The 11,376-nt window shown below is 39.9% G+C and overlaps 1 protein-coding gene and 1 pseudogene across 1 annotated transcript; both read left to right on the top strand.

Annotated features, from left to right (window-relative positions):
- Positions 1,199–8,758, top strand: LOC109823742 (serine--tRNA ligase). The gene is made up of 8 exons (XM_020390105.1): positions 1,199–1,244; positions 1,323–1,484; positions 1,568–1,673; positions 3,501–3,694; positions 7,413–7,516; positions 7,618–7,801; positions 7,886–8,065; positions 8,173–8,758. The coding sequence occupies exons 2-8, from the start codon at positions 1,377–1,379 to the stop codon at positions 8,362–8,364; spliced, it is 1,068 nt and encodes a 355-aa protein (XP_020245694.1). The 5' UTR covers positions 1,199–1,244; positions 1,323–1,376; the 3' UTR covers positions 8,365–8,758.
- The window catches only part of LOC109823371, a 1,498-nt pseudogene continuing 367 nt past the window's right edge, over positions 10,246–11,376 (top strand).

The raw sequence follows: 11,376 nt of genomic DNA, 5'->3' as shown, positions 1-11,376 counted from the left end.
TATATAACCCCCCTCAGCCCCACCCACAAAAATTTACCCCATATTGCTTCCTGGAACAAGAGAGGGGGACAAATTCCCTACTTCTGTTCTCGAGCTCGAGCTCCTTCCTATTCCTCCGTCTCCATGGGCGTCGCCCTCTCCGTTGCTGTTCCGGCGACAACCTCAAAACAGAACAAAACAGAACAGAACAAAAACCCTAATTTTAACTCTAGCTCTTCCCTCTTATCTTGCTCTAATGTCGACCGCCGACCACTTCAGCAGCATGAACGACCCTCGATTGAAACCCCAGATGCTTCAACCTCTCATCCGAGACCATGCCCCCGATGATAAGCGTTCGTTTCCGAGCTCATCGGAGCTCGCCTCCGTCCTCTCTCACGTGAAGACCCACGGAATCTTATCGGAGCGAGATCCGAACCCCAATCCGAACCCTAAGATCGCTGAAGCTTGGAGATCGGTCGTGGATGAGTGGGTCGATCGCCTGCTTTCTCTCGTTTCCAGCAATATGGTGAGTAGTTACTCTGGATTCTTTGGTTTAGAAGTATTTTAGAATCTTGGAGATATCAGTTGATTTCTTTCGATTTAGCTTTCTTGTGTAGCTGATTTAGAAGTACAACCATAAATATTAAATTAAAAAAAACTAATCAGATGTAATTCTTGGCTGGGATCATAGAATTAAAATAATCTTAAAAATAATATTATTATATATTATAACTATTATTTATAATCATTTGATGTTATATCAAGTTAAACTTGAATTTAATTGAGCTATAAATATAATATTATAAAAAGATGTCATACCAATTGTCTCACTCAAATTATCCCATTATCCCAATTTATCTCACTTTATCCCATTCAAATTATCCCATTGGGTAAAATTACCTCATTAGAATAATTTTACCCAATTTACCTCAAATTACCCGGATGAATAACCCCCTAAGCTCCATCGACTTTGACTCTGAGTTGGCCCCACACGAGACCGCGCTTTCGGGCAGGCCGAGGTGCTCACTCAACCTGTATGGACTCATCTACGACTAGTCTTGAGCCCCTCCAAACCCGACCCACCCCCCGATTCCGGAGCCCATCCGTAAGCCCGGGTATAAAAGCCCTACACTCCTCCATTTCTTAATGAAAACCCTAGCCTCCTTCTTCAAACCCTCATCGGTCTCTTACTCCCTCAATCTCACCAGATCCATCAGCAGCATGACTTCAACAAGCTCACCAAGGAGATCGCCCGCCTCAAAATCGTCAGTTTCATCTTTTGCTCCCCTCCTTCCTCATCTTTAGGGTTTGTTTACTGAATTTGGGGATCTGAATGAGTTTAGGCGAAGGAGGATGCGACGGAGGCGATCAAGGGAACGGATGACCATAAGAAGAAGATGGCGGAGAAGGATGAGGAGGTGAAGTTGGCCAAGACGGAGCTTGATGCCAAGCTTATGACCATTGGGAACCTTGTTCATGACTCCGTCCCTGTTAGCAACGATGAGGTCTGTTGGTTGATTTTGTATGTGATTGATCGAGTGGCGTGATGATTTGATGTATGCGTTTATGATTTCGGTAATTGCTGCAGGCGAATAATTTGGTGGTACGAACGTGGGGTGAGCGTCGGTTGGAAGGGAAGCTGAGGAACCATGTGGACCTGGTGGATATGCTCGGCATTGCAGATCTAAAGAATGGTATGCTGGTTTAAGCTGCATTTCGTTTCTTGTCAAGGTATCTACGTGTGGGTGATATGTATCTCTAAGGGGGCTATTAAAATTGGAGACACCACTGAAGAATTGATTATGGTTGAATAGACTCATCTGGGAAATGGATGGTTATAAAATACATAAGGGTACCATTTTCAGCATGCTTGTAAATTTTAAAAGTCCAAGTTATAGACGTTTGTTTAGATATTTAATAGTCGGTGAGTATTTCTGAGTGGAACTATTAATTTAGTGAAAGTTGCTGCAAACAGGATGGAATTTGCAAGCTTGCAGTATTTTTCAAACCCCCCCTCTCTTGGGTGTGCATCTCTGTTCCCGGGGATCCCTCTTCCTTAAGTGGACAACATTTAACTGGGTTCCATATTCGTGAAACATTGTTCTCGCAACATTTAGAATTATGTTGAATTTGAAGTATGCATTGTTTTCTATGATGTTCAAACTTGGTAAAAACCAATTAGTAACACCCTATGAAACCCTATGTTGCTGGTTATTCTATCAGATGTTGGTGATATCCCATGAATTTCAGCAAAATTTTATTGTGTCCGGCCATTTTGGTTTGATATAGTCTAAATGCAACAGACCCAGTGGAGCAACAATGCTTCGTACCAGCTTATCACGTAGGTAAACCTGTACACTTCAAGACTTTTGGGACTGGACAGACCATAGATTCCCGGTGCTAACTTGAGGCAAACAAAGAAGTGAGTACAGAGGAGGGGTGACCACTTGAACTTAAAAGCCTCACGTTATAGAGAACCCATATGCATCATTTCTTTATATGGATCAAAAAAGAATAAGAAAATACGCAAATTGTAGAAAACAAGTGCACCAAACTGATATAGGGTGCTGATATGAAGTTATGAACCATTGTGAACATTGAGATATAGGAAATTTAGGGTCATGAATAGTTAGCTTTTATTCCTAACCAATTGCAAGAATAAGTACAGACTCTGATGTTAGCACTTCTTTAACATATTGTTAAGTAAACCTTTATCTGAACTCAAACCTCAAGGACAACGAAACAGACTAAAGAATTAAAAGATTGGAGCTTGTACTTCATTAGACTTGCCACTCAACATCATGACATGGCAACATACGCATGTGCGGGGATACAAAAGCAATGTGCACTTACATAAGGCATACAATATGGCACCAAATTTATATGATATACAAGTCCTAAAAGGGTTAGACAAATATGGTCATGGATAAATAATAATAAAACTACTAGATGTCTGTGTGATATTTCTTATATGTAGCAAAAGCATCATGTGACTTATATTAAGAAACATTTACAAATTATGCAAATCAATAACTGCATGAACAAAACAATTCCTTAATAAGAAACTAAAGAAATTATATAAAGGAAGCGCATCAACCGAAACCTAATTAATATGAATGTTTATGTACCTATTGTTCATGTATTTTAGTTGTCACTTCTTAATCTTGTATGCATCTATGATATGTTTTCATAGGCAAAGAGTATGTTGCAAATTTTGACATCCACCAAGGTTTATCGTATAGGATATAAGATTCTCACTAGATGTATCTGTTTGCAATGTTAGAAGAGAGATTGACTCTCAAATTTGTATGTTTTCTTACATCCTTATGTTCTTCTATTTGTTTAGAACAATCCTTTGTGGGCTCATTGGAAATGAAAATTAATCAACGATAACTAGCGAAAGGAAAAAATATTTCATGTTACTTAAAAAGTAGCCATATTTTGTATTAATTTTGGACATATGTTAAGCTGATGCCTGCAAGTGATCACGGACATGTACTCTACACTGCTGGTTTCTGTAGGTGCTACTGTGGCTGGAGGAAGAGGGTTTTATTTGAAAGATGAGGGTGTCCTCTTAAATATTGCACTATATAACTATGGACTTGCATTTTTGAGGAAGAGGAACTACAACCTACTACACACACCCTTTTTCATGAGAAAGGAAGTCATGGCAAAATGCGCTCAGCTAGCTCAATTTGACGAAGAACTCTATAAGGTGAATATTATTAGCTTTATATATGCTTTCATGGAAGTTAGTTTACAGAGTCTTCTTCTTGTTAGTCTTCTTTTTGTTTCATGGCCTCTTGCTTGTTTAATTAATTGATCACTTTTTTCGCATGGTGAATGCGAATATGGACACACCCACATGGGTATGAATAGTGAGCTTTTGATTGGCAGATGTAAAACAAATCTGTTTTAAGCATGAAATCAGAGGTTGATCGAGCGATCATGTTTAGTATATTATATACAGACACAAACCATGATAAAATTTTAGAACATTATATATTTTTTTTCACATAACAGTCCAGAATGTACATGTTATATTGACAAGGTTTATAATAACTTTTGCATTAACCATGGTGTAAATTGACCCAACTTCTTTGTCTTGAAGGTTTGCTTCTATACTTAGCCATTCCTATTGATGACAACACTGAATCTTATGTTTGTTTGTGCTCTGGGCTTCTCCCATCTTTATTTTGGGGGTGGTGTGTGGGAGAATGAATTGTAAACAAACATTTGTTTGGAGTTAGTCTAAAAGAGACTAAATATTAAGCAAACAGTTATTAGTTGTTTACAAGTATGTTAAAGGGACTAAACTTATAGAGATATCAGCACTTTCATTGTGAACCTGATGGGAGTTTTGCTCTAAAATGAAATACGCATCTGGATATAGTACCCCTCTTGGGTTAAGGGGACAACTATTCAGTTTTTTTAAGTCTGAAAATCAACCTGGTGATGACTCTCTTATTCTTCTTCAGCATAATGAGCATATCTGGTCTCTGGGGACAATTCCTCTAGTCACCACCAGGCGCCAGACTTGATGCCTAGCACCTGAATGCTAGGCCTTAGAGGATTTCTTTTTTTGCTTAAGTGGTGACAGGGAGGTTTTGCAGAAGGTTGAAGGAGTTGGAGGATGTGTACGTACTTTGTGGAGTCGGTCGAAGGAGGTTAGAGCAACGGAGGAGATCACGACTAAGTGGTGTAGTCCGTGTAAGTAGTCTCCGCTCTCCTGGGTGTCCTTGAGACCTAAGCGGCCGACCTAGGTACTGCATAGGCCTAGGCGGGGAAGCTTTTTAAAACACTAGTCTTAACATTCATGTTTTAGAACCTTGTTCCACGGGTATGAGTCGTATTTGAAAGAATGAGTATCTTGAGAGTACGTTTAAGGTAAAACAAAAGGTGAACTTGCATATGGAACAAATTGATTATTTATTTATTGTAAATGGCTTAGAGGTGTCAATTTGTAGGGCATAGTTCGAGCATACTTTATTCTTCATCGAACCTTCTTGAGGATGCACTGGGTAGAACTGATCTGAACAGTAACATGGGAGAGATTGCCAAAGCGTTGCCTGCATTGAGAAGTGTCATTGGGGCTTCGTCAAGAGTCCCATCAGCGTTGGCATCAGAGGAAGAAGTTGTTGGTGCAATTGAATTCGGGGATTGGATCGACATTAGTTTGGATTTGCAAGAAGTAACTTACTTTTTGTCGGTGATTTTAAAGGCGCTTTCGGGCGCTCACATCGGGCGCAAGGCACAAGGTGCGGTGGCGTAGCGCCCCGCATAAGGTGTGAGGCGCTACGTTTACGCCAAGTGCGCGCATGAGAGCGTCCTGTAGTGCTTAACGCCTTGGGCTGGGGATCGCCTTAGGAGAAGAGGCGATTGGGTTTGGTTTGAATTAGTAAAAGTGGGCTATCGGGTACAAACCCGACTCCAGCTTAAACCCAAAACAACTCTAACTTGACCCAAAGCAAAGAATTAGGTCTTCATTCACTTCGTTCTCTCTCCCTTTCTCTTCATGTTCGGTGTTCTCCTTGTGGCGGCGAGCAGAAAATGGTTAGCAGTCGGCGGCGAGTAGAAAACGGTGAGCAATGATTGCAAATTGGAACTGAGGTATTTTCTTCCCCTCTTTCTTTTCTCGTTTGTTTTTGTTTGCCTTTTTTTCTTTTCCTTCTCTACTTAGTTTCCCCCCCTTTTTTTCACTTATTTAATCTTGAGTTTGATCTGGTTTCTCTGTTCTCTATGCTTGCTGCTGCTCCCGTTCCTTTTTTTCTTCTTCTTCTCACTTGAACAATTGACTGCTACCGCTCCCCCCCTCCCCTTACTTGATCTGTAAATTGTGAACTATTAACTGTTAAGATGCTATTGGGTGTTTAACTATAAAGAAATGTTTTTGAATGCTTGACTGTTAGTGATTTGAAGTAGTAAGCCAGTAAACTGTTTTTTAATTAACAATATGCAATTATTTTAGCTTGGTTGTGGACTGTTTTGAATTTATAATTGTCTAATGATTAAAGTTTGTTCAGACTTTGTATTGAGCCGGTTGACTGTTAAGATGGTTGATCACTTGATTGTTTGATGTGCAATCTTTCTCAATTAATTTAACTCATAGATGTACAGAATCATGATATTATGAGCTAATTGCTTCTTTTTAGTAATACATAATTACATATGACTGTTGAAATGTGAAGACTTCTTGTTTTGTTCAAGGCTTCAAGCTTATTTTGTTCAAGACTTCAAGCTCATTGCTCTTGTGCTAGGACTGGTTCTTGCTATTCGATGCTAGATGCTAGATGCTACTAGATTCTCCATATGTAACCTGTAATGAGAGAAATAAAATTTAGCAAGGTAATTGTTAGTGATGCAATACACTACACTAGTATGAAAAACTTGCATGATTACATGAAATTTCACAAATATATATTTCATGCATGCTTGTATATCTTGAAAAATTATGTGTCTGGAGTGCGCCTTGCTTCACTCGGGTGCGCGCATCACATTGCGCCTTGCGCATATGTGCGTAAACTGACTTTGCGCCTCGCGCATTGAAAACATTGGTCTTCAGGTAAATATCCATAATATTAACCCTCAATTGACTAAATTTTCTGTAGAAAATACACTGCTAATCACACTATATTTTAATTGATAGCTGATTGGTGGGAGTTGTATGGTACATCAGCACTAGAGTTGCAGAAACTTGCTGTTAGAATCCTCAGCCTTACTTGTAGCTTCTCTGGCTGTGAAAGAGAGTAGGGTTTTAGATTTTTTTGTCCTTTTTCGGATGTGAAGCAATGACTTATTTGAGAGGCTAAGCTTCTGGGGGTTGTAGATTAGTGGAGGTATATAACTGATCTGGGAAAGATTAAAAAATAGATAAACTTTTGGTTAGGCTGGATTCACACAACACCTTAACCGTTTGGATTCACACCTGGAATGTCACATGCTATTAGGCTAGCAAATCACGTGCTAAACTTTAATCATTTTTTTTTTCCAATTTTCCTTTGCTGAAACAATGAAAAACCACAACCCACAAGACAACAGAGTTGAAATCCTGTCTCTAAGACAATTTGAAACTCACAAAACAAATCCTATCCAGACACAATCTAAATTTCAATAGTAGACAAATCCACTAGATGGCTAAAATCAAATATTTTAAAGATAAAAGTCAATCTGAAATTTTAATCTAAATGTAAAATGTGCTAAGAAATTTATTCATTTTACGTATTTTTTCTACCGGGTGTAGAACTCTCCAACAAAATCTTCGTAGATTTTCAAAATTGTTTTGCATCAAATATACTTGGTAATCAGGTAATCCAAACTTCAATCCTAACCCTTAAAACTAATTTTCCTGAATAATATTTGCCTTGCTGCATGTTTCCGTGTGAAACAATCATACTGTTCTCCAGTGGACATTATTGACTTTTGCCCTTCAACAGGTAATAGGCGATGGAGATGACAAATATCTAATTGCTACTTCTGAACAGCCGTTGTGTGCTTATCATCTGGAAGATCGGATTTATCCTACAAGCTTACCCATAAGGTAAGTATTGGATTTTACTTTATGACTTTCTTCATTGGCATTGGGATATGGAACAGTTTATTATGGCTTACAAATACACTAAAGCATGTTCTGTCTTCTAGATATGCTGGATTCTCTACTTGTTTCCGGAAAGAGGCTGGGTCCCATGGTCGGGATACACTTGGCATTTTTAGAGTTCACCAATTTGAGAAAGTGGAACAATTTTGCATCACCAGCCCAAACGGTAATGACTCTTGGGAGATGCACGAGGAAATGCTCAAGAATTCTGAAGATTTCTATCAAGAGGCAAGACTTTGCTAACCTTTGAAACCATTTCTACTATTAGGCTCATTAACCTCCCTCATCTAATATAGCTTGGTAATGCTACAGCTGAAACTTCCTTATCAAATTGTATCCATTGTTTCGGGTGCCTTGAATGATGCTGCAGCCAAGAAGTATGATTTAGAGGCATGGTTTCCTGCATCGAAAACTTACAGGGAGTTGGTCTCTTGTTCAAATTGCACAGATTACCAAGCTAGAAGACTGGGAATTGGATACGGCCAGAAAAAGGCAAAATTCTCAGCACTTGTTCCCTTGTTGCTTTAGGGTTTTGGAAAGTAGGAAATTTCTTCCTTTCAGTTCTTGCTGTAATGATTCTGCTGCTCCTTTTTTAACAGAATGATGAACAAGCAAAGCAGTTTGTCCACCTTCTTAATTCTACTCTAACGGCTACAGAGAGGACCATCTGTTGTATACTTGAGAACTACCAGCGAGAAGATGGAGTAGAGATTCCAGAAGTACTACGCCCTTTCATGTGTGGTATTGATTTTCTCCCATTCAAGTCAGCTGCTGGAGGCAAGAAGAAATGATTACAACAACCACGTTCCTCCATTCTACCTTTCTATACATACCCGTGCAACTGAAAAGAGGGCATGTTTTGGCTACAAAACTTCACAGATTTCTGGCAATTTGCGGTTTTCTTCAATTGGGGAGCCATCAACCTGCAGGTTGGCATTAGCTTTATTGACTTCTTATCCAAGAGGAATTTCCTGTTTTGATAGTAAAGAATGCTTGGCTGATTTGATTCGGTGTTATTTGCAATGAGTTTATGTGAGGTTGACTGATCTTTGCACTCGTCTGTTAATTGCATACTTTTGTCAAGTGCTGGTATCATTTAACTTGGGTGTTAAGTCTGTAGTGTTAATGTTTTTAACTTATTACCCCTCTAGTTTCACCACTGAGTGAATTTTTTTTACTCTTTTACCCTCGGGATTTATTTTAGCAGCAGGGAAGCTTTCTTGATCAGTTGATTACTGCTATTGATGTGCTTTCTATACGTGAACATTAGTATTGGTGCTAGACCATATCCATATTTGAGGAAATATTCCTAATTGTATCTGTAGGATATATATATGGTTACTTAAAATCTTTTATCGATATGCTATGGTTACAGATAAGAGTTTTGTAGTGAAATATCCAGAACTGTATTTGAAATATTCGAATATATGCTGATCATACAGTTACACTTGTTTTAATTCTTGGTTTAATGAATTTGAGACTAATTTTAATGATCAAGAAATCCAATCCTAGTTTTTTATATATAACAAACATATTAATGAGTTCTCTTGTACCATATATGAATTATATTTTTTTAGGATGTTATTTTGTTTTCTCATATCCATTTTGTATCTGCATGTGTATCCAAAGCTTGGTACAGCTGCTCATTAATCTTGCCCAAATACTGGAGGATAAACATATAATGAATACCGTGAGAAATATCCTCTTGTGACCTGCTACTAACCATGGGAGTATGAGCCTGAGAAGAAAGCAATCTTGACTATTCGCGAGATTTTTGCGTGTATATTTTCTGTATGCCAGTGACCTCCCCCATGAAAGTGTTTTACATATTTATGTCAAGGCTAAATATCATTTAAATACCGATTCTTTCTTAAGGTAGCACTTTGTTCTTACCTCTGTTAATCAAAGTGTTGGAATGTTATTCCCCTATATATTTCCTGCATACTTCCACGTGTTAAAGATTGGCCAATTATACTGCTGAAGTTACCCGAGCCAACTAAAAAAAACACATCTTACAACTAAAGCAACTAGTTAAAGACACCTCTCAACATATTTTCAAGGTGGGATGTTGAGTTGATTCAGGCTATTTTAAGGCGTGGTAATTAAAGAACTTTGGCAGGTGAAAGTCAGATGACGGTAATTAATCCAAGTCCAAATGTAAGGGGCTGTTTGGTTGGGTTGTTTTTGTTTGAAAGTTACTGTAGCTATTAGGTAGCTGTCAGGTTACAGTAACTTTTACTTGTTTACATTGTTTGGTTGTGCAAAAAAAATGCTGATGTGGCAGTTAAAAATCTAATGTGGCAGCTTCTAACCACATCTCCTCAAAATATGGTGTTTTTGAGCGAAGGTTACTGTAGCTGTCAGAGTCAGTTTTCAACCTGGTTTCTTGACTACAGTAACTTTCACCTAATGAACCAAACGGGCCCTAAGCATGAGAGGAGACGAAACCTAAACCCGTACTAGGGTAGGGGCCAGCAATCGTCCGCTCATATGGGCGTGGTGGATCTTAAAGTCCCGTTACCAACAAGTCGCAGTCATAAAATATTCAACTTTACGTTTGTTAAGTGAAATAAGTTAAGAAATTGATATTTTAGATCTAGATCTGTGAATGAAAGGAGAAATGCGCACCGACCTCTCCTCCTCTCCGTCAAAGAAATCAAAATAACTCGGTCACTCCCCCACAAGTTGCAGACAGAAGGCATGAGTCAAGTCCATGTCCTCGTCGTCTCCTTCCCCGCTCAAGGCAATCTCAACCCCCTCCTCCGCCTTGCCAAGCATCTTGCCTCCAAAGGCCTCCTTGTCACCTTCTCCTCCACCCTCTACATTGGCCGCCGAATCTCTTCAGCCTCCACGAAATCTCTTCCAAGACCCGAAGATCCCCCTATCGCCATCGGCAAAGGACACCTCTGTTTCGAATTCTTCACTGATGGATGGGACGGCGACGACCCTCGGCGCAACGACTTCGATTCTTTCGTCCCCCAGCTACGTGCAGCCGGATACCCTGCCCTCATCAACCTAATCCGTGCTCAGGCCGAAAGAGGCTGGCCAATATCGTGCATCATCAACAGTCCTTTTCTTCCCTGGGTTATTGATGTCGCCGAAGAGCTCAACATCCCTCATGCTGTCCTCTGGGTCCAATCGTGCGCCGTGTTCTCGATTTACTATCACTTCACACACTCCCTGTCCAATTTTCCAACTGTCACCAATCCAGATGTATCTGTGAATATTCTTGGCTTGCCAGAGCTGACACCTGACGAGCTTCCGACCTATACTCTCCCTTCAAACCTCTTTAAGTCTGTAGCTGACATATTTCAAGACCAATTCAAGAACGTAAGTAAAGCCACCTAGGTTTTCGTCAACACCTTCGAAGAGCTCGAGCGTGAGGCAATTGAGGCCATTTCGACAACAATCGGCCTGCGCATCATCCCAGTAGGCCCTCTTGTCGACGGACCAGAGCCTGAAATAAAAGGAGATATATGGAGACCTGCAGACTGCATGGACTGGCTAGACTCGCAAAATCCAAATTCAGTTGTCTATGTTTCTTTTGGCAGCGTGGTGGTTCTCACGTAGGACGAGCTGACCGAGATGGCAAACGGGCTGTTGAACTGCGGTCAGCCGTTTCTGTTGGTTGTTCGCGAAAATTACAGAGATCTTCTCCCTCAAGGGTTCATGGAAGAGATCGAAGGAAGAGGAATGGTGGTTTCCTTGGAGCCCCCCAGGAACGAGTTTTATCTCATGGTTCGATCGGCTGTTTTGTTACTCACTGTGGTTGGAACTCGACGTTGGAGGTGCTGGCAGCTGGG

This window comes from Asparagus officinalis, chromosome 9 (genome assembly GCF_001876935.1).
Source record: "Asparagus officinalis chromosome 9, Aspof.V1, whole genome shotgun sequence".
Lineage (NCBI taxonomy): Eukaryota > Viridiplantae > Streptophyta > Magnoliopsida > Asparagales > Asparagaceae > Asparagus > Asparagus officinalis.
This window is presented reverse-complemented; position numbering and strand designations above follow the sequence as displayed.